General features: G+C 39.7%; 1 protein-coding gene across 1 annotated transcript; it reads left to right on the forward strand.

Annotated features, from left to right (window-relative positions):
• The first annotated feature begins 11359 nt into the window (after positions 1–11359).
• Positions 11360–21775, forward strand: tfa (transferrin-a). Its single transcript, XM_033637237.2, has 17 exons — positions 11360–11515; positions 11614–11762; positions 13010–13112; positions 13232–13423; positions 14426–14555; positions 14760–14815; positions 16425–16588; positions 16780–16933; positions 17037–17197; positions 17292–17388; positions 17482–17502; positions 18224–18388; positions 18847–18997; positions 19629–19696; positions 19789–19973; positions 20249–20441; positions 21409–21775. Exons 1-17 carry the CDS (start codon positions 11476–11478, stop codon positions 21453–21455), a joined length of 2076 nt encoding a protein of 691 aa, XP_033493128.1. The 5' UTR covers positions 11360–11475; the 3' UTR covers positions 21456–21775.
• The last annotated feature ends 2554 nt before the right edge of the window (positions 21776–24329 follow it).

Genomic DNA, 24329 nt, shown 5'->3' on the forward strand with positions numbered 1-24329 from the left:
TTATGAAGGTTTAGGAATATTAAAATGAGCTTTACAAATGTTTTTGGGTGACAAAGACTGAGTATAAACAAAAATGTTTGCTGCAGTTGGTCCTGGAGAGTAGCTGTGTTCCTTTCTTTGTTCATTCTTTCTCCATTTTAAAGTTGTTTTTGGACAAAGCACTCCAGTCCTGGAAGAACAGAGGTGACATGTGCTGACACATCAGTTCGCTTATATCAGAGGAAGCTACTGCATGCTGTAAAATGTCAGCTTGAATCACATGCCATTCAAATACATGTTTGACTACAGAGGTTTGTGGGCCATTGAAAGGATTTGTTAAAATGTTGATTTGGATATGATGAATATAAGCTGGATTGCAACTATTAATTGCAATGTCAGTAACTAAAATACAGCCGCAAGACGCTAGAAAGTTTGACAGTTTCTGCCACCTCCATTAAACAAAACTTACAGGTTTTAAGAAAGTCATTTATTTGTGACCAAATCTGCTGGGCCTGTTGCAAAAACATTTTAGGGACATGTTTCAACAGCTTAGTTAAAACTATTCACCAAGTTTAGTTATGGTTGCAAAAACTAACATTGATTTATGGCCAAATTTTATGCCAGGCCAAAGCACTTGTTTGTAACTGGTGGCATTCCCAGTTTCAAAATAACTTTACACATGTGGTTTAACATTATGAAACATATCCTGTGAGTTTTGTGATGATTGGACAATTACTGATTTAAAGTCTAGTTTCTGTTAAATGAAGCCCATGTTTTTGCATTAGCACCCCCTAGTGGTCAATTTGAAGGAAACTATCAGCTATGTTTCAGGTAGTCAGGGGGATGTATCCTGAATGTTTTGTGATGAGTTGTGGAGTTAGGTATTTTTCTGTGCTGAGCCATGCCCCTTTAAAGTTTCTTAGTCGATGTCTTCACAGTGCAGCAGGATATCAACAAGCTACAGTTAAGGAGGACATGTCAAAAAATTCTGAACAGCAGAAAATTTAGTCAGACTGACTTTAAAGGCTCACTGTGCTCTTTTTTTGTAGAGCAGTTTGAGCTGGACTTGTGTGTCCACTTTCAAGGCAAGCTGACTAACAATGTAAGTTGCGTGACCTCTCCCAAATGGAGTGCTCCGGGGATGATGTTTTTCTGCACCCCACTGAGGAAGTTAGAATGAATGAGAAACACTTCTTAGCATCTGCCTTTTTTAAGACACATAAAAGCTTCAAAATGCACAAGAGGGATATTTACTGACGTGTTTTATGCTGTACAACAAAGCGTCTTCAGAGCTGCTGCCCGCTCTCCTCCCAGTGAGGTGGTCTGTAGTGTTGAGGGACACATGATGATTCGGCTCTATCTAATGTTAGCTACATAATGTGAACATGAAGCCGCAGCTGAGTGAGCCTTTGACTCTTGTTAGCAGAAGGCTAAAACTGTTAGCAACATTTTCTCTCCCTTCCTGATAGGCTTTGCTAAAATTGTTTTCTTGTAGGCTGACACTGAAGTTGACGTCACCCTGGTTCCCTTGTCAAAAAGCGATTGGGAACATGCTACTTAATGTTGCCACCACGGTGAGGTTGTAAAGCCATGTTTGGCGTGATGACGCTCTGTAGTCTTATTTAGCCACTTGTTAGCAACCACTTTTTTAAGATGCATAAAAGCTTCACAGTTTACTAGTAGGATATTTACTGAGGTGTTTTATGCTGTAGAACAACACGTGGACGTCTCTTACGCTTGTGTTTACCACAGACCTTATTTCAGGCATATAACCAAAGCAGCCTTGGCATACAACTTCCAATGGTGGGGTGAAAATTTAATGTGTGTACGACTTCATAGGAATTTACAAAAACATCTCAGAAGGAAAACGATGCTGAACAGCGCAAAAACAACAGGGTCTCAGCCTGTCAGGTTTGAACCTCTAATAACTGGATAAATAATTAAAATCTATACTGAGAAACAGCAAATCCAAACCTCTTTTGCCACAGAGTATAACTATGATACATACTGCAGATCACTTTTAGTCTCGAGCCTTTGAAAACAAAAGCATTTTATTGGTTAACATACAAAATAAATTTCTTATAAATTCCTCTTGGAGTGAGGCCCCAACTGATAACTGTTAACAGCGTCTGTACAGGGCAACGGTCAGAGGTAAAAGAAAAGGACTCGCAGCTGTACAAACAGATGAGGACACTGACTCTGTGTCACTCTCCTCGCTGTGTGGATACTACAGTGCGTGAAGAGCATTCCTTTGCCTTGTTTTTTTTTTTGTGTGTGTGTGTGAGTGTGTAATGGACAAAAGGAGGGTGAAGGAAATGTGCCGGCAAAGTGCAGCGCTGAATTAAGCACTGAACCCTTTTCACCTTAACTTAAAAAGCAGAAATGCAGAAAAGCAGCTCCCACAAACACATAGCAACAGATATCAAGGTTTTCTTTGCATGATGGCGTCCTGAATTCACAAACTCACAGGTCAAAGTGTCGTCTTTGAATCAGTAAACTATCGACATTACTTTGAATAGTTTGCACGAGAAACTTATTTTGATGTTTTGCTGATTTTGGAGCTCTTGGGTCATAAAAACATTTCAAAACCCAGCTGGAAAAATACAAACAAGCTAAACAAGCAAGATTGCTCTAATTTTCTGTAAAAGCTGGATGCTGAGGAGGTTCAGTGTTTCCAGCTAACAGCGATACCCTGCATTCATTTCACTAGAAACCTAAATTACGCATTAGTTCTTTTAGGTTAAAGAGGTAACCAGGACGGTGGCCCTCATGACCCGCCTCGTTTGAGGTCTTGTCTGTTGCATAAGAAGGATGATTGACCCCAGTCATCCAGGGGTCTGTCAGCTAGTTCTCAGAAAGAAGTCAATGTAAGTTAATGTGTGATCAGTGAGCCATGTGTGGGCTGAGTTTAACGCAGATTTTACATACAAAGTTCAGTTTGCTTGTCACAATGCGTCACACAGTTATGTCCTGTCTTCTGTGGCTCTAGAGGAGCTTTCTAATATTTATTTTGGGCTTAAGGCTTTATTTTTAATAGATACAAACTGGAGGTGTGGAGTTCAAAAGCAATGTGCATTTAAGGAGATGAGGGTTTAATTAAAGACACTGACAGGATGGGAAATGTGGGGTCCAGTGTTTTTGGACTAGATAGAATTGCTGCATCAGTTTTGGCCATAATTCATTATTCATAATGTGGAGCCCTCCCAGCTGACACTGGGTGACAAGGGGAGGTTCACCCTGGACAGGCTGCCAGATGATCACATGGAGACAGACAACCATTCACACTCACACTCACAGGCAGTTTAGAGTCATGTAACCTGCATGTCTTTTGAAGTGTGGAAGGAAACCTATGCTGACGCAGGACGATCATGCAAACACAGCAGGGCCTCAGCCGACCGGTGGGTTTGAACCCAGAGCCCTCTTGCTGTGAGGTGGCAGAGCTAACCACTGTCCCACTGTGCAGCCCAATTTCAACCAGTCTTTCTTGTTTGTCCCTCAACTTTATGGCAGTACAAGATTATTTAACTGAAGTACCTGTAATACACGCTGAAGACATGAGCGTGCAGTTTAGAGAAGCGTGTTTGTGGACTGAAGATTTGAATCACCAGACTGACCCGACAAAAATTTGTTTGCAGTTTTTCCCGCCCTTCAAAAACCAGCTGGATGAAAGAGCGATTAAAATAGGAGAGTACTTGAGAAACAATTTTTGAAACTGGTCCAGTATTTGGCGAGAGTGGCGCAACAGGCTGCACTGTAACCACTTGGGGCATGTTTGCACCACTAATTTATGACCACTAAAAGTGCTTAAGTTTCCAACTGACATGCTCAGGTTGTTATTTTAAATGTCAACTTTTTGCAGAGGATCCCTTCAGAGGTAGACCTTTTTATTAAACTGTGAAATCCTTTTTATTTATTTAACCAGAAACAGCCCTGAAATCGCTATGCCGAACCCATTAGACTCCATTTAAATAAACAGTAGTTGTATCATTGTAAAACACAGTACCTAAAAAATCAAACTAACAACAGCCGTCTTGGTTCGTTTTTCCATTCTTCCAATAATTGCCAGCTCTGGTTAAGTTGAAAAAACCCTTTTAGACGTGAAAATACGCTGCTCCGTACACGCTCAAATTACCATTTATTTAAATGAGGTCTGGTGTGTTGGCAATGGCAATTTTGGGGCTGTTTCTTGTCAAACAAAAAGGATCTTACTCTTTAACAAAAAGGGCTATCTCTGTGGGGATCCTTTTCATACTGTGATCGGACACCATCATAATAACCTGAGCCTGTCAGTGGCAAAAATAAACACTTTTAGTGGATGCAAATTGACAGTGTTCAGCTGCCTGCAGGGATTACACTGCAGACTGTTTCACGGCTGTCACTCTGAATCACAAAAACATAGAATAATAGGCTCCAGGCTGAAACCTGTCCTTAGAGTGGGATTTCACAATGCAGTATTTTTACATTTAACGAAGGAAAGTATTTGAGTTCTTCCACCAGTGCAAAGGAGAGGTTAAAGCTCACCATCGCTGTCTCTGTAAATGACATCCTGACATCAGGAACAACTGGGACTAGCATTGTCTCTATTTTCTAATTAAACAGCAAGACGTGTTTTTTAAAGGAACTCTTTTCAAAGGCACTGATCAAAAGTTTTATCATCATGTGTGGGTATCAAGATGACTCATCACTGCCTGAGCATTATTTATGTCACAGCTCGCTCCTGCACTTCACTTCACTTTTACATCTTAGTCATGTGACAAACACACAACCTTTCCCTTGCCAACAATTTTCCTTCATGTAGTGGCACATTTACAGGTATTTTGTACAATATTTCTCAGGTGGTATTTGCTTATATGACGTACCAGAGCCCTATAGGCAAAGCTGACCTCACATTGCAAAACATTTTTCATGTACATGACGCTCACACAGAGCCCTGTGTCACAGACTGAAAGAGCCTGTCCAACCTATAATGCCTTGTTAACCCCTGCTCTGCATGTTTCAGGAGAACAATCATTGATAATAAGCTTATCCGCTCTGATTTAGCTCATAGCTGCATAGACTTATAATGATGTCTGACCTTGGTAGAAATAAAGCATGCAGTAAATGTCATCTTGTGCAATGAGTACAGGGAAGTGTTGTCATCGACTTGCTGACCATGTTATCAAGAGGTGTCATTAGAATCGCTGAGTGAAGTGTCAGCACACATTAACAAAGGCACAGTAATCTCTGAGGGTTCAGGAAACTAGTAGAGGGATAAAGACTCAAATCCAGACTCACAGAGGCAGAGCAGGGGGTGGGTTTTGGAGCACCAGCCCCGACTGTTTTGTCAAAAGTCCATGCTATATCCTCCTGAGACCCTGTGTCCTCATGTGAGGACGTCACATTCTGGGTTTACCTTATACTTCATTCTTCTTAACCTGTTGTCCTCCTTCATGGACATTTTTTTGTGCCATCTAGTGGTCGTAAGAGCACAATATATTAATACATGTAAAAACAAGATGGCAGCCATCTCTGCCAAATCAGTCTGCAGCTGATCCCGACACAAAAATGGACGAAACCTGATGAAATATTATGATTGAAACTTGTTTATTTATGATTAATAACGTTTGCAGTTTGATATGGCAACAGATTTTAGCAACAGTAACAAGCTAAGACGCTGTTAATTAGGAAATACTCATCTGAAGACATTAGGACTTCATTATCATCACAATGTTTAGTTTTTTATACTTACCGAGTTTTACTGATCCCAAATTACTAGGAAAAATTAAAAATGCCTACCAAACAAAGTTCAGTTGTTTGCCTGATATTCATTTCAGAGTATTAATGACTACCACGTTCTCACTCCCAACTCATAACACACTGACAGTTAGTTGGTGGCCCTACACAACAAATTATGACGCTCTACGTACCCGTCCAGCATCAGTTTTGGTCTCAGAGACCATGTCTCACTTAACGCTTGTTTGCTCATGGAATCAAAAGAGGTGTGATGGGCGTGACATGTAACACGACAGCATTGGTCTCTGGGGTGACATATAGGCCTAGCATATACATTGGCAGTGCTTTATAAACAATAACAACGGCATAACATGTCAATAACAATCATTTACCGTCCCTGTTATATGGTGACTGATCTTGTCCTCTGCTTGGAGGATAAGGAGCTCCCGGACCTCATTGTTTGTTCCCGCTTTTCTTCGTCTTTGTGTTAGCTGCTAACTGCTAACAGCTACTTATAAATCTCCATAGGTTGGGTTGCACACATAACATGTCATCAAAACATCACATCTGTGCCGCCCATGATCACATCCAGTTTATACAGACATTGTTTTGGTGCTGTTACTACCTCTGAGGTGAGACTACTCTGTCCCCCAATTCCATGATTGTAACTTTTATATAGAACGTCGAGGCGGCGTAACAGCATGAAATTCCTGTGTTGAAGAGGCCGTATTAAAGGGGCTTATGTCTCTAAAACTGTGGAAAAATGTTAATGTATACTCAGTGTCGATATAAAGATTTATTCATGGCAGGGTTAGATAGTCTGTATGATTCAGCAAAATAGGGCATTTGGTGTAACATCAACTTTATGGGCACTTGATCAACAATCGACTATCCAAACAAAGCGTTGTGTAATGTGCCAACTTACCCTTTTACAACATTGTGATTTGGGTGGTTAAGGATTTTGCTCCTTTAATACTTTTAAATTACATATTTTTCTGTTTCCAGTCACACCTGCACACACATATAAAACATAGTACTATACAGCTTTTTGTTACTGGTAATTACAGTTGACAGCTCAAGTATCCATGCACATATGCTTTCTACAATCTGTCCTGTAGCTTGACAAAAACCTGAGTACAGTGCTGTTAGTGTGGTTATGCTGCAGTTTTCTCTATTTAAGAGCTTGTCTTTTGAAATGTTTTTCAAAATTCAAGATTGCATAGTGCACACTTACCAATGTCTATACAGTAAATCACCTGAATATTAATGACGTTGGTTTTCCTGATAAGCCTATTTGACTAAATGTAACCACTAACTGAATCCATTTTTATAATGCTGACAGGTAACTTTTACCTGAGCTCCATTTAAAGGAATAGTTCACCCAATCAAAAGCACATATCTTTCCTCTTACTTGTACTATTTATCAATGTAGATTGTTTTGGTATGAGTTGCTGCTGCCTCCTCTTTAATATAATGGAGGTAGATGGCACTCAGCTTGTGGTGCTCAAAACACCAAAAAAAAAAAAAAACACAGTTGAAAAACACAACAGCAATGTCTCTTTCCAGAAATCACAACTCGGTTACTCAAGATAATCCACAGACCTTGTTTGTGAGCAGTTTCATGTAGGAACCATTTTCTTTCTACCAAACCATGCCCACCAACTTAATTGTGTCACTGCACAGAAGGAAGCGCGCATCTGCTGCTCAGCCAGCACAACCAAGCTTGCCAATGTTGCAGCTCAGTCAGAAAGGACGCCATTCATTTTTTGCTGTCGCGCTGTCACAAGCATCAGCCTCTTGTCTATTAACAGATGCCCACTTCCTTCTGCACAGTGATACAGTTGGTGGGTTTAGTTTGGTAGAAAGAAAATAGTTCCTACATGAAGCTGCTCACAACAAGGTCTGTGAATTATCTTGAGTAACCAGGTCATGATTTCTATAAAGAGACATTGCTGTTGAGTTTTTTAATGTATTTTTGGTACTTTGAGCACCACGAGCCAAGTGCTATCTGGTTCCAGTATATTTTAGAGAGGACAGACATCTGTACAGCCGATATCTTCAGCACTCGGCAACTCAGACCTAAACAGTCTAGACTGATAAATAGCACTACAGGTAAGATGAAAACATGTATTTTAATTTTGTGGTGAACCGTCCCTTTAATCTCAATTTGAGAGTAACCAGCTGACAGTAAATGCTTCATTTGGAAGTTATGACTAAAGCGGGTGTGTTTATGTCACATTCCCTACAGGATAAAAAAAGAAATATGTGCGCAGGATACTGTCCTAGGAAAAAAAGTTGCTGACACAATAACACATGAATAAATGCCAGTATAAAAAGGACAAAGAACAACAGAGGACAAAGCTGAGAAAGCTCAGAGTTTGGCTTTTCAAAAGTTGCACCACCAACAGTCCACTTTGAAACATGAGATCTATTGTGAAAGTTACAGGGTGATATTTCAATATTTGGCAGATGGGAACAAAGGAGGAGGTGTTATTGGTTCTATTTACAAATCAACACCAACCTTTGCTCTTGTGTTGGGCAACATTGACTCTGTAAACATGTATGTGGGTCACACTGCAGCTTTTCTCAGTAAAATACTTGGTTAAATGCAATTTTTCAAAAGTTTTTGCCTTCTTCTCCTGATGGTAACTAAAGTGACTGTGTCATTAACTTCCTCTGCCTGAAGTACTTACAAAGATAGATAGATAGATTTTTTTTATTTTTTTATTTAACCTGACAGCATCCAATCAAGTTGCAGAAGAGAACCACAAGGAACTAACTTTACGTTACCAATCACTAGCTGGAAAAAAAATGATACCAAAGATAATTTTGTTTGCGCACAAAAACTACAGTGTCCAACAAAAATGAGATGCAGTATGCAAAACATGAGGATCAAATTTACAGATGGATACACAGCAACTTCCAAAAAACATGTTTTAACAAATGAGTGCAAATGTTTAAAAGCATTTGTGAATTCATTTCATTTCATTCATTTGTTTTTGAGGCATGGCTTTATTTAATTTAACACTGTACACTTCATATGTCTAAGGTCAAGCTCTCAATTTTTTTTCTCAGGGTTAGCCCTACCTGATAGATAGATGCAAGCAAGGATCGCAGGTTGAACAACTGAACCGTGTCCTTTTCTTGGACTTTCTGGTGTACTATCAGCGGATCTTACAAAAGCAGCATGGCCTACTCTGCCCTTCTGGCAAGCCTTAGTAGTCAAAATTGAAGAGTGCCTGTTCCCACCCCTTCGGCAGGTTGATTTGTGTACATGTCCTCAAAAGAGAACAATAAAAGTGACTAAAGGAAAGTTCTTTTATATTTCCTTTCTCTGTATAAAACACCCAATGAGATCAATCCCCATGTTGCTGTGTAACTCTATAGGGGAGCTGAATGGTGCCACAGGGAAGAATGCTTGAGACAATGTGCCCTGATAACATCAAGACACCTTTTGTTGGGTGAATGCACTGCATCATGTTTCCAGAGACATCCCTCCTGATCCAGACCTGATGAAATATTCGTTAATTTGCGTACATTTAAAAGATAATTAATCTGTTGTTAAAATGGCATTATATTTGGTGACGAGTGCATCGTGACTTTGACTCAGTCACAGCTTCATAGCACACTATGACTTGTTTAGGACTTGAAACTCCAAGGTTTGGACTTGGGACTTGAGTATAAAGACTTTAGACTTGCAAAACAATGTATCAGTCCCACCTTAGATACTGTAAAACTTAAATTAATAGCCCGGGCTATTATTTGTTTAAATCACTGAAATCATGCAACAGGCCTATATTTGGGACAGGCCTTTGATTTATTCAAAACTGTTGCTCAGCAAAGATGGGTAATACAATCAAATTGTTTAGCAAGGGAGTTCAAGTATCTCGGGGTGTTGTTCACGAGTGAGGGTAGAATGGAGCGTGAGATGGATCGGCGGGTCGGTGCGGCTTCTGCAGTGATGCGGGCGCCGGTCCAGTCCGTCGTGGTGAAGAGGGAGCTCAGCCAGAAAGCAAAGCTTTCAATTTACTGGTCCATCTACATCCCAACCCTCACCTATGGTCATGAACTCTGGGTAGTGACCGAAAGAATGAGATTCCGGATACATGCAGTGGAAATGAGTTTCCTCTGTGGAGTGGCTGGGCTCAGCCTAAGAGACAGGGTGACAGCTCAGACAAAAGGAGGGAGCTCGGAGTAGAGCCGCTGCTCCTTCATATCGAAAGGGGTCAGTTGAGGTGGTTCGGGCATCTGATCAGGATGCCTCCTGGGCGCCTCCTGTTAGAGGTGTTCCGGGCACATCCCACTGGTAGGAGGCCCCGGGGCAGACCCAGAACACACTGAAGGGATTACATATCTCGTCTGGCCTGGGAACGCCTTGGGGTCCCCCAGGAGGAGCTGGAAAGTGTTGCTGGGGAGAGGGATGTCTGGGCTGCTTTGCTTGGCCTGCTGCCCCCGCGACCCGGCCCTGGATAAGCGGATGAAAATGGATGGATGGATGTTTATTTGAACCAGTATGAATATTACTTGTATAGAATTAGGCTTATGGATCCTTATGGACTAAAGGAATATGAATAACTTTTTATGAAATGGACACATGTCCTGACTTTATTACAGCTTCAGGAGACGGGGATTCACTTTGGTTTTTTCATCATGCCAGTTAATCTGAATGAATTATGGTCTTTTCTGGTGCTCGTGGTTCCAGTAAATGAACTGAACGATGTGGAGAAGTGTGGAGAATCTAACTGAGCTAACGGTGTGTAGCATGTCCATATTGTGCGATTTTAACGGCTAACTAACATTTGCTCAAGTAGTCAGCAATCCAGTTTTATACATCCAAAGAACATCTATAAAAATAAACTGTTCGGCAACTAGACCAGGCCTCTAATTGAGACAGGCCTTTAGTTGTTAGCTAGTAAAAGGGACTGGGCATTTAATTGGGACGATAGATAGATAGATAGATAGATAGATAGATAGATAGATAGATGTTAGTCTCCTGTGCTACTCCAGTAATACATGAAATACTTAACATTTGATAGCCCACTTGAAGTAATTATTGCATGAAATACAGGACCTTTACTTGTAATGGAGTATTTTCTTTATATTGTTGCTACTTTTACTTCAGTATCTGAATATTTCTTCCACCATTGGTTTATGCTTTTAAGTGCAGCAGATTGGTTCTGCACAGGAAAACCACATGTATTTCGAAGTCTCAATCGCAGCAGAAATTCACTTAAACACACTGGTGTAGGCTATTTGTACTGTAGGATCAATGAACTAATGAACACTTCAATCAATGAATCAATCAGTCACCTTGTTTGTCCTCAGAGAACTTATGGATTTACAGAATAAAACACAAAGCACGTGAACACACCATACAAACAGGCCTAAGAATGTGTGAAAATCAGAGTTAAATTAGGTCTAAATAAGTCAGACTTCAGTACAAACAGGTCTATAAGAGTATTCACGGATTGACTGAGTAAATGTTTGTCCTCTCTGGCTCTGATTTCAGTCAGTTCAAACAATGGTTGAATAGTTTCAGAGGAGAGTCTGTGACTTTCCAGTATGTGGAAATGTCGGATATCTCTCTGTTTTTCCTGCCATCCCAGCACACACACACACACACACACACACACACACACACACACACACTAAAGTACACGCGCGCGCACATTAGGACACCCGAGCAACTTTTTTTTTTGTCAGCCCAGTCAGGGGTTTGCTATAAAAGCCCGAGCTGCCTGCTGCACTTTCTGCTCTGCTGACCTGGAGACCCCGCCGTCCAAGATGCAGACTCTCCTCCTCGTGGCGCTGCTCGGATGCCTCGGTAAGGACATTTCATATCTTTGCACAAACATCTTTAAATCACAGATTTACTAATTACTCAGTTTATCTGCATTGTTATTTATCCATGTGCGTTTGCAGCCGCCGTGCTCGCGGCCCCTGGCACCCAGGTGAAATGGTGCGTCAAGTCGGACAAAGAGTATGAGAAATGTAGGGCCCTGGCAGGCGTAGCTCCTGCGTTCACCTGTATCAAGAGGGAGAACACCATCGACTGCATCACGGCCATTAAGGTGAGGAGAAAAACATGATAGAGCACATTGAGATGTGCTCAATAAAAAAATCACACCAAAAATATTCTTCAAAGCTCTGTCTACAGTTTAATATTTTTATCTTGTAAATCACCAGTAACATATACTTTAAGATGAAAAAGTAAAAGTATGCAGTACAGGATGGTCCCTTTCAGAGCGTTACATTAACATTTCAAGATTCAAGATTACTCTCCTTGGACATGATGGCTTTTTTTTTAATTCTTATTTATTTATTTATTTTTTTGAAGTCATATTTACATGTTTTAATTAATGCTATTATTATGGGTAAAATAATGTGTAAAAAATGTCTACTACATACATTTCAGTACTTCCATCAGTGCATCATATTCATGTTTAAATGTGCAAAATCTTAATCTGCAGTTGTCAGAAAAAAGTAGTGTAGTAATATTCCCTGGAAATACTCAAGTTAAGTCACTCAAAATGGTTCAGTACTTGAGTGCGTGTTGCTTACAGCCACTGCCACAGTATGAAAAAACTCCAAAACAATTGTAAGTCTTGCGAGTAGGCTAAGGGTTAAGAGTTTTTTGGTTTTGATGTCACCTTTAAAAAACCTCTTGAACTATTTGGATTCAGTTTTTAACTCGTGTTGATGCTCTACTTGTTAACAGTCAGCAAATGTTTTCACAAGCAATGTCAGAGCTACAATATTGATCGAAACACTTACATTTGCCCCCCACATGCAGGGGGCGATTGCACACTTGACACCTTCATCAAACATCAAGAACAACAATATAATAATAATATAATTCCAGGATTATAGATAAAGTTATAAAAATTACATATCCACTGAAAATTTGATTCAAGTTAAATAAAAACAGCATCATTTGTCATGTAATTATATAAATATAAAGACAAAATGTATGTATGTATGAGACATCAGTTTGTCCGTTGGCAGGCAGAGAGGAATCACCACAGAGCAAGTGCAGAGTTTCATGGTTCTGTTTCTTGTCTCCGGTGCAAAGGGTACACCCTGGACAGGTCACCAGACTATCACAGGGCTGACACAAAGAGACAGTCAACCATTCACACTCACATTCATACCTACGGACAATTTAGAGTCACCAGTTAACCTGCATGTCTTTGGACTGTGGGAGGAAGCCAGAGTACCCGGAGAAAACCCACGCTGACACAGGGAGAACATGCAAACTCCGCACAGAGGGGTTCCTAGCTGGTTGGTAACAATTTGTGTGTGTCTTTTTTCGTAACAGTCTGGTGAGGCTGATGCCATCACTTTGGACGGAGGGGACATCTACACTGCTGGACTGAACAACTACAACCTGCACCCCATTATTGCTGAGGACTACGGTCCCTGTATGTTTACAACCAGCTGTCTTTACTGATGAAATTACCTTAAGAAAGATGATCTCTTATAGCATTTTGTACAAGCTACATGTTTTAACTGTGCTAATGATTTGTCTGCATTCACCCAGCTTCAGAGACCTGTTACTACGCCGTTGCTGTGGTGAAGAAGGGCTCCGGATTCAAGTTCAGTGAGCTCCAGGGGAAGAAATCCTGCCACACTGGGTTGGGGAAATCTGCAGGCTGGAACATTCCCATAGGAACTCTGGTGTCCATGAATTTGCTTCCATGGTCAGGCGTTGAAGACAAACCTGTGGAGGAGGGTGAGTTAAAGCACAGTCCTCAGATAAAAGTGTCACCTCTGATCACAGTGTGGAGTGTGTGCATTAGTCTCAAAAGTTAGACAGTCAAAACAAAATTTGTACTTTGGCAGCCGCCTTTAAAGACACTCTCCTCAGTGTTTTCCTTTATTTAATTTCATACACCTGTAACATGATGTGATATCTGTCAGTTAAATATGAAGCTACAGCCAGCAGTCAGTTTGCTTAGCTTAGCATAAAGGCAGGAAACAGCTAGTGTAGCTCTGTCTAAAGGTCACCCAGCAGCACCTTTAAAGCTAAAAACAGGAAGCTTCCACACCCGACCCAGCAAAAAAACAAAACCAAAAAAAAAACAACAGTCTGGCACATAACCCTCTGTACTACAATGTGAAGTTTTACTGTGGCTACCTGAGTTATGAAATTACTGTGCAGCTCTTAAATTGCACTCTGCAGTAAGCATCATCACTGCATTACCTTCTCTTTGTCATGGAAGATTTCAAGAAGGACGCTGTTTCCATATTTTTCCATGCCTTTTTCTTGCTGGTCCCGTCTCCAGTTCTTCCTCGATTCCCTCTCTTGTTGCAGATGTATGTCACACAAATTGCGTTACATTTTCTTTACTGCGTCTTGGTCTCTAAAGACTTTTGACAGATGTGAAAACACTGAGAAAATTGCACCTGTTCCAAAAACTTCAATGACGGACAAAAGTTTCAGAGCCGGTGTGTAAACATGATTAACACAAGGTGATGTCGTTTTTATTCTGAAACATGCGATGTGTTTGGGCAAAAGACTATTCCTTCAACATAAAGGATGTTTTATAGGCGGATTTCAGTTTTTTTTATACCCGGTATAACTTGAAACAGCTTCATGTTGGAAAAGAACAGGTAACTAAATAAAGTATGAATAATATTGAGACTTTCTTTATGGAGTCTGGTCAGACTGTGTTAATGTGTGGGTGAAGGAGCTTTCTAAATCTTTGCTACGGCCCTGCTTTTTGTTTTGCAGCGGTGAGTGACTTCTTCATGGCCAGCTGTGCCCCAGGGGCAACAAAGGGCAGCAAACTGTGTCAGCTGTGCAGTGGAGACTGCTCCAGGTCCCACAACGAGCCTTACTATGACTACGGCGGCGCCTACCAGTCAGTATCAGTCTTTCTCTGATTCTTCTCACTTCTTCTATAACGCTCACTGTCCTCTATTAACCTCTACACATTTATCTTCCAAATATGACAAGCTATCACAACTCAGTCTGTAGTCCTGTGACGTTTTTATCTCATTTGATGAAAGACACTATACTACAAACCTCTAATGTTGATGCACCTGTGGATTGGTCTCCTTAACAGGTGTCTGAAGGACGGCGTTGGAGAAGTGGCTTTTGTGAAGCATCTCACTGTACCTGGTCAGTATACGATCATGTCTTCTAATATGTGTTTATTATGGACTCATAGTAATGTCAGCCAATCAGCTGATTTATATTTGTATTACGAGACTATAATATGCAGGCAATCTTAATTATTTCAATTAAAAGCCAAAATCTTTCTAGCTTTTCTAATAGTAAAATTCTATCAGATTATAAACATATATTTATGTTTTGTTTTGTTTTTTTAATTAAATTCAACATTTTCATATTGCTCAATAATGAGAAAACAAACAACAGCACTGTTTCCAGGCATCGTCACATCTATATCGCAATCACTGAATACTATGGACAGCAAGTTTTTATGTAGTTCATGATTATTACATGATTTTGGAAGCATACAGCAGAAATTTCAAGGAGGAAATAAGTTTCGAGAAGAAACCAGCTCCCATTTTATAATTAAAATTGCTAATTAACCCATTTTGGGGGCGTCGGTGGCTTAGTGGTAGAGCAGGCGTCCCATGTACAAGGCTGTTGCCGCAGTGGCCCGGGTTCGACTCCAGCCTATGACCCTTTGCTGCATGTCTCTCCCTCTCTCTCCCCTTTCACACTTCACTATTCTATCAATTAAAGGAAAAAATACCCATAAAAATATCTTTAAAAAAAAATCCATTTTGTCCACATTAAATTCAAGTTAACTATCCAGCCCGTTCTGATTCCAAAGTCGTCAATTATTGCAGCTTTTTCAGTGATTTAAGTGTCAGACACCAACAGTAAAAAGTACCTTTAATGGCACTGTGATATGACACCAGGTGGCATCAGTGTATAGGCCTAACACTGCCAGATGGCATCAGTTTGAATAATATCTCATCACCTTTGGATGACTGTAATTCTCTTTTTACCTCAATAAATTCTCCATACACTGTTGACAAACCATCCAGAATGCTGCGGCTAGGCTCTTCAAACAATCCGACAGATGGTCACATATTCAACCTATTCTAACCTGTCTGCACTGGCTTCCTTTTAATTTTAGAAATCATTTTACATTTTAGTGCTCACTGATAGGGTCCTACAATACCTGGCTCCACAGTATATTATGCATGTGAAAGGTGATATATCCTCCTGAGACCCTGTGTCCTCATATGAGGACATCACATTCTGGGTTTACCTGATCTTATGCTTCATTCTACTTAACCCGCTGTCCTCATTCATGGACACTTTTTTGTGCCATCTAGTGGTAGTAAGACCACAATACACTAATCCATGCAAAAAGAAGATGGCAGCCATCTTTGCCAAGTCAGTCTGCAGCCGACACAAAAGTGAACAAAGTCCAAAACCTGATCACATTTAATGGTAAAAACTTATTTATTTATAATTAATGTTTCATGGTTGATATGGTAACAGCAATGGTAACAAGCTAAGGCACTGTTAATTAGGAAGTACTCATTTCAAGACATTATTAATGTAATTTAAAACAATAAGGCAAAACGCACACAAAAAGCAAAAAAAAAGCATACAGACTACAAAAACCTAACTACTAAAGTGCAAACTACTTATGGTAGGGAGAAGATAGGTACGATACGTATTTAGCACTGGAAGATTGAAAGAGAAGAAGACTAACGTTGAAATCATTGTTGTGGCACACTTTCAGATGCCGATAAGGCCGACTACGAGCTGCTGTGCAAGGATGACACCAGAGCGCCCATCGACAACTACGCAAGCTGCCACCTGGCCAAAGTACCAGCTCATGCTGTTGTCACCCGCAACGATCCACAGCTGGCCGAATTAATCTGGAACAGCCTCAACTCAGTACAGGTGGGATATAAAATATTCACACTGCACGAAAAGCAAGCATCAAAGCTGGCTGCCTCATAAGTTAAAACAGGGAGAAAGACCGTGAGTCATGATATAAAAGGGCTAATTTATACGTGTCACCTGTGTTTCAGTTGACCTACAGTATATTTCAGTGCTTTCGTACTGAATTATCTTACCTTTTGTCTTTTCAGGGCTTTGATCTCTTCTCCTCTGCTGCTTATCCAAACTCCAAAAACCTGATGTTCAAAGACTCAACAGTGAAGCTGGTGCAGCTGCCCCCAAACACAGATTCCTTCCTGTATTTGGGTGCTGAATACATGAGCATCGTCCGTTCCCTTAAGAAAGGTACTGTAAACATGAGCAGATAAAACAGACACGTAGATATACAAACCATCACACATTTATTAGACAGCAGACACCCGCTTATGGTTGTGCTTTTATTTTCCAGAGCCCACTGGCACTACATCCACCGCCATTAAATGGTGTGCTGTGGGCAAAGCTGAGACGGACAAGTGTGACATGTGGAGCATCAACAGTATCGCTGACGACGCCACCGCCATTGAATGCCAGAATGCACATACAGTTGAAGAGTGCATGAAAAAGATTATGGTAAAACAGTGTTGTTTGAAGATGTGTGAATCTGTCACAAGCTGATTCTTGTGGCATTTGTCTCTGATTATCTCTCATGTTAATTGTCCTGTAGCGTAAAGAGGCTGATGCAATGGCAGTGGATGGAGGACAGGTGTACACCGCTGGGAAGTGCGGTCTGGTTCCTGCTTTGGTGGAGCAGTACAATGCCGGTATGAGGCTTAGAAGCACAAAAACCATCCCGCAGAATCCTGTTTTATACTTGCTTTTCTGTATGAGTAATATGTGAATCTCTGTCTCCACAGATCTGTGCAGCGCATCTGGAGGTATTTCAGACTACATTAAATATTAAAATATTGATATTACTATATTTAAAAACACATACTATATTTACTTAGTGATACTGAAACATGAAATTAGATTAGAAAAGTGTGTGATTTAGCTGTAATGCAGCCTTGAGGACCATCAGAAGGAAACATTTAATCTATGTCGCTATACTACAATAGCAAAAATCCCAGACAACATCCAGTCATTAACACTGTTCATATTTAATTTCCCAGTAACTCCTGGGGAAGTTTCATAGAAAGAGAAATGTAACTTGGTGCTAATTATGAGAAAAATTGAAATGTTCTTGACAGAGAAGCTCCATTTCAATCCAATTAAATATTCATTCATAACTAATTTATTATTGGAAACTTTATTCTCCATCTATTTTGAGTTTTATGCTTCACTGTAGACAAACTGCACATTTCAGCATGTTCCGCTGACCTGCTGTGCACTTTCAAAAAGCCTCTCTAGATTATGCACACACTTTACAGGAACTGATTAATTGGAAGTGTACCAAGCAAACACTGTCTATTTCTTCCAGTAACAAATCACATAGTTCTTTCCAGGACACCTAATGGAAATCATTAGGACATTACGGAGCAGTAAATATCTACCAAACAGCTTTAGGATGAACTTTTTAATTAGATTAACTGTTAATAGTAATAATAATCTGACGGATAGTTTTCTGATTCGTCTCCCTCTGTACTTCCACTCATGTAGCCGTGGCCTCCTCTTACTATGCTGTTGCTGTGGTGAAGAAGAATTCAGGCGTGACCTGGGAAAACCTGCGGGGCAAGAGGTCTTGCCACACAGGCATCGGCAGAACTGCTGGTTGGAACGTCCCCATGGGCATAATCCACTCACAGACTAATAACTGTAACTTCAGTAAGTGACTGCGGCCTTCCTCTGCTAAAACTCCTGTTCGTATACTACTAAGTTGAAGACTATGTTTCCTATCAACAGTATAAGGAACGTTTTATTGAACACATTGATCTGCAAATTTGTAAAATGTTCTCCTATTTAATTACAAATCCACCTGTAGCAACTAAAACATCTTGTAATGGCTGCAGTATGTAATGCACCTCAAAGCTTTGGTAAAGTTTATGTAAAGACTGTCAAGTGTCAAAATTCTATGCCTTGTATACCAAATATCCACCCTGACCATTGACAATGTCCATACTGAGGGGGGTGAGCTGTGAAAGATATTAGTACGTCTGTGCATGTTTTCAGTGCCTATGTGCACATATTTATGTTTTACCCTTATTGGTCTCTCATATCTAAATGTAATTTTTAGAAGACATGATTGTGTAACACCAACACACACTGTCTCCTCCTCTCCTCAGCTCAGTTCTTCATTAGTGGCTGTGCCCCCGGAGCAGACCCCACCTCTTCATTCTGTCAACAGTGTGCTGGCAGTGGCAAAGCCGTGGGAGATGAGTCCAAGTGCAAAGCCAGTGCTGAAGAGCAGTACTACGGCTACGCTGGAGCCTTTAGGTAGGACACAACCGTGCAGTCATTCGCTGCATACAGTTTTACATGTGGGTATGTTAAAAGAATAGCTTGACATTTTGGGAAATCTCTGAAGAAAAAGTAACTGCCCCTAAAACCCACTAAAACCAAAAATTATTGTTTTTAAACTTTTGTATGAATTGAATTAAACATGATGCATTGTATTAATTGGTGAGCTTTAGGGGCTCTAAAAGGGCATACTTTTTAATATTTGCAAATAGCCGGGCTTGCTGTTTCCCCTTGCAATTTCTTTCCCAAGAGTGTTTCGCCTAGTCCCGTCCTCATGTGTTGTGATTGGCTAGTACATCCATGCATCAAGGTTGGATGCAGTTAGGGTTAGAGCAAAGACGTCATGGTACTATCCAATCTCAGCATAGAAGTGTGGGACTAGGCAGAACACTGGGGGAAAAAATGAACGTGTTTCCTCCTGCTTCATTTCTTATGCTAAGCTAAGCGAACACAGCTCCAGCTCCAATGTTCTCATCTCACTTTTGGCAACAAAGCAATTAAATGTATTTCCAATAGAGACAAACTACTGCAGTAATTACTCTTCCAGAGCACCCTGCACAGGGTAGAAACCTCATCTTCATAAGTTATCTTCTGCATATCGTTATAGGTGTCTTGTTGACGGTGCCGGCGATGTTGCCTTCATCAAACACACAATCGTTGAAGAAAACAGTGGTGGTAAGAGACCGACACTGACCTGTCTTCATCTCAATTATAACTGTGTTGTTTTGTATAAAACTACAACATTGTTCCGCTTCTTCTTGTCAAAGGCAAGAATTCAGCAACATGGGCTAGTGGTGTTAACGCTGACGACTACCAGCTGATCTGCCCTGAAAAGGGTCCAGTGGCAGTCTCTGATTACGTCAATTGTCACTTGGCCGCCGTGCCCGCCCACGCTGTGGTGACTCGTCCAGAGAGCCGCAATGAGGTTGTTCGCATTCTCCTGGAGCAGCAGGTTAGTGATGATTTTTTCTTAGGTCATGAGGAGTAAGATACAGGTTAAAATTCCACAATAGCATTTTTGGGGGAATTTTTTGCACATTTGGTTTTAATTTTACAGGCATTCTCCTCACTTTCAACAGCATTTTTTTTTACCTTTTACCTCTGTTGACTTCTGGCTATGTTATGGATGGTTAAATTATATAATTAGATCGTGTATAAAATGAATACATCTGTCTTTGAATTAAATATAGTAAGTTGTTTTAAATCTAATTTTATTTGTATTTATAGGTCAAGTTTGGCACCAATGGCAACGATCCCTCATTCAAGATGTTCCAGTCAGATTCTGGAAAGAACCTCCTCTTCAAGGACTCCACTCAGTGTCTCCAGGAGGTTCCAGCTGGAACAAACTATGAAGGGTTTTTGGGACAAGAGTACATGACTTCCGTTAATTCACTCAGAAAGTGCAGTGAAACCACCTCAGGTTTGTACAGCTTTTGGTCAAAGAGATACTAATAGGGCTGTAATTTAACTGATTGATGTTAAAGGTCCCATGTTGTAAAAAGTCAGATTTCTAAAGCAGATATGGGTGTTATGTAAATACTGTTAAAGTGTCAAAAAGTTTAATCCACAGAGAAATGCACACAGTCCGTATTAAGAAACCTTTGCCTTTGAATGAGTCAGGACTTCCCTGAAGTTGTGATGTCACAACTATACTACAGAAAGTAGAAACGACTGCTACAGTACCGTAACAGATAGATTTTAATAATACCTAATATCGTGGTGTGCTGCCCACTGAATATGCACAGTGGTGTTTGTCCCTCTGGCCCTGCTCATGGGTTTCCTGCTCAGCTCATAGACTTTACATTTTGATGATATCACAGATTTTTAACTCACTTTTCTCAGCTTAAGGAAAGTTACAAATGTAAAACCTCTATGGCTCAAAAAATCAGAATAGAAAGATTCATAATTGACCTTGTTTGCAGTTTGGGGTGTTGTGTCAACAGTTTTAAAGGCATCCCTTCTATAATGTGGCCTTCCTCAGGGCCTGCATTACAGTTATTTCCCAGTTGCAATGATGGTGCAGAGACACCAAGAGCACAGATGTGGAAGACCCAGAAACACTTAGCCTACCAATCAGAGTGGACTGGGCTTTTTTTGGGGAGGTAGGCTTAGGGTGATAGGTGTTAAAACTGAGCATTTCAGATGGAAGGTGAATACAGGTATTTTCAGTCAGACAGTATGAGAAAAATAATGTGTTTTTTTAACATTAAAGCATGCAAACATGTTCCAGTAGAAACCCAAAAATGAACCTGAAAATGCGCATAATAATGGACCTTTAAAATTGTCTCCTTGTAGCCTTGCCAGGCCTTAAAAATATGCCCGCTCTGCATTCTCGAATCTTTTTTTTTTTTTTTGCTCATATGTTTGTCTTTTTCTGTTTCCAACAGATCTGGAGAAATCTTGCACTTTCCATTCCTGCCAGCAAAAAAACTAGTGGCAACCATGGACCACGCGGTGCATCATTCAGCCTCCAATGATTCAAGCACCTTACCCACACTTCTCACACTCAACCCCAAAATTGCATTGTGCATTTTCTTGCTGATCCTTTTGTAGACCTGTTTTTAGAAGTACGACCAACAAGCAGATACATTGCACTACCACAACTTACAAATCAATCACCCTGTGACCAATCACGCCCCCATGTAGCTATTTTCATGCGGTTGAAACCTAATGTTACGTTACCTTTGTTATTGGATCAACTATGTTTTGTTAACATGTGCCTGACTTTTCTCAAATAAAGCCTTTTTAATGCTCTTTTGTGGCGACACTATGGTTACTTTCTGCAGTAGTGTAATGTTGAGACACTCATCTGAAAAATCACTAAAAGTACATAGTGGTATTATAATGAAAGGGTATATGATAAGGACAATATTATCGAATTTGCATCCAATGCTATAAACAGCTTGCAGTGGCTTATTGGCTGTAAATTTACAAGTCTAAAAGTAAATTAACTTAATAAACATTAACTGGTACTGTCTTTTTGGATGACAGTGTGTGTCTATTTGACAATGTGCTTTTGGGGTACTCCGAAAAGCCTCCTTAAAGCTCCACCCAATCAAAAATCTGCACAAAATCCTGTGGCAGACATCTAATCATTAACAGACAGGAAATTATATATCACTAGGGGTGAGTTTTCAGTACAAAGACCCCATCTGACTATTTATGCCAAAACTTAGGCAATAGGCAAACACATTTTCGTTGACTGAAGCTGCTATGAGCCACCAGGGTAAAAATTAACTTTGGGCCCTGAATGACCTCCTGTATGTGGTCATTTGTTTAAACTAAAATCTATTTAGTAATATGCATCATGTAGATTGTGACACAAGACTTTGCCACATATAGTGCAGACTGTGCAGGTAGGTAATAATGCAGAACACCCCTTTATCATTTCAGCTGATGCCCTATTTTAGTTGTGCACATTCCCAAACAAATTTGCTGAAACTTTGTCATTTTCCAAGTAAAAGTCAGAAACATTTGATTGTTTCAGCCTCTCAGGTGCGGGGAGCTGCTGCTTTTATAGCCATATGTCATAATTAACTTAACATCTGTGTCTTAGTTACTGTTTTGGGGAACCTCAAATAATATAAATATGTAACCTTGGGCTCTGAGAAATTTAAATTTGACTCTTTACATTTTACAGAAAAAATATGAAGCGAGTCATAAAGAAAATAACTTATTAGTTGAAAATGAAGATAATTCTCCTGCCAATATCCCCCTATCTATTAATCATGGGTACAAATGAGCTGTCTTTAGAATAAAGCAGAGTACAATAGTTTACTTACATGGGGCATTTAATTAGTTACTTCACAATTTAATACAGGACAGACTAAGGAGATAATGATGAGGGTTACAAAAACAATCTCACCTCAGTCTACTCAGTAGTTTGCTTTCTCTGTAGATGGAGTTTGTTGAGATTTAATGGAATGTAGATGTTTAAATTTCCATTTATTAACAAGTAAAGGTAGCACGCACATCCCAAAAAACTTAATGCTGGGTGCTGGACCAAAAGGTAAGTATGAAATAAAAGATATTTAAAGTATATTAATATTTAAAGTGTGTGTGATATGTTTATATTTACATTTGCACTGCAGGCCTTATCCCTGCGCAAATTCTTAAAGATTTTCTAAAAGAATCTTTGTAAAGTGGTATTTTGGCATTGTTGTATTGTACTGTATTTAAAGATTGTTTCTCATCAATCAGAAAGATTTTTTCTTTCTGATTGATATTACTATTTTTCTCACACCTGTGGTTTATCACCTGACTGTGTCAGGTGACCCTAAGGGGTTGTATATATGGAGGTGTATTCACATTTACTTTATGTCTGATAAAGGGCAGGAGCCCAAAACATTACATCTAAATAAATTTTCAAGGAGCAGCTTCTGGTGTGTGGACTTTATCTTTTATTCCATAAATTTCCATTTATCCCTCACCACTAAGGAGTACAATATTAATACTTAATACTAGACTACTGTGTCAGGCCACATTCTGTCATAGTAAAGCCAGTACCACCACAGACTTTGTGAAATGCATGACATGAGTATATTGTATTAGTTTCAGCTTATACAGTACGTTGAATACAGTGGTGTAAACAGTATTCAGATCCTTTACGTAAGTAAAAGTACTATGAAAATACTCCACTACTACAAGTAAGAGCCCTGTGCTTGAAAAAATATACGTAAGTCAAAGTATTCACTGTATAGTAAAACATTTTCTGTCAGTACTTTATGAGTATATATGATATTTTTGGATATATAATTTTACTGCTGCATCATGGTTCATTTTACTGCTGTAGGTGTTTTAAGCTGTGCTCATTATGACTCCTTTATATGGCCTACTTCTTCAGTTATTTTCTTTATTTTACTCTTTAATTTGATTTTGTCTTAGATTTCAATCTTTTACCATACAATATAAGCAGAAACAGAACAAGAACAGTATCATACATGTACGAGTGAAACACTGAGAAGACAAAATTAAAGCTGTACCAAGCAGAAAAACATAACAAAAGCAAAATAATCTAACATACATTAAAGTAAACATAAAGATGTGAGCGACTTGTGCCAAAAGGTTCACTTAAAGATTATAAAAATAGTGCATACATTTACTGTTTTGATAGCTTCTTTGATGTGTGAGGATGAAAAAATTGTTGTATTTCCTTCATAAATACAAGTTTTATTTGTGAGTTTACATTTGTGAATGTGAAATTTGGCAAAAAGTAAAATTAGATTAATAAGGAATAATGCATTCATATCTTTGGCACAGTAATCGTAGCACCCAAATATAATATTTCTGAGAGAATGTTGTCAACTAT

The sequence above is a fragment of the Epinephelus lanceolatus genome, chromosome 12 (genome assembly GCF_041903045.1).
Source record: "Epinephelus lanceolatus isolate andai-2023 chromosome 12, ASM4190304v1, whole genome shotgun sequence".
In the NCBI taxonomy this organism is placed as follows: Eukaryota; Metazoa; Chordata; class Actinopteri; order Perciformes; family Serranidae; genus Epinephelus; species Epinephelus lanceolatus.

Excerpts from the sequence above, each read along its gene's own strand:
- tfa (XM_033637237.2), top strand. The coding sequence starts at position 11,476 with ATGCAGACTCTCCTCCTCGTGGCGCTGCTCGGATGCCTCG. Across the intron at positions 14,816-16,424 it reads GAAGCATCTCACTGTACCTG|ATGCCGATAAGGCCGACTAC; the intron begins GTCAGTATACGA and ends GCACACTTTCAG. Across the intron at positions 17,198-17,291 it reads AGTGCATGAAAAAGATTATG|CGTAAAGAGGCTGATGCAAT; the intron begins GTAAAACAGTGT and ends ATTGTCCTGTAG.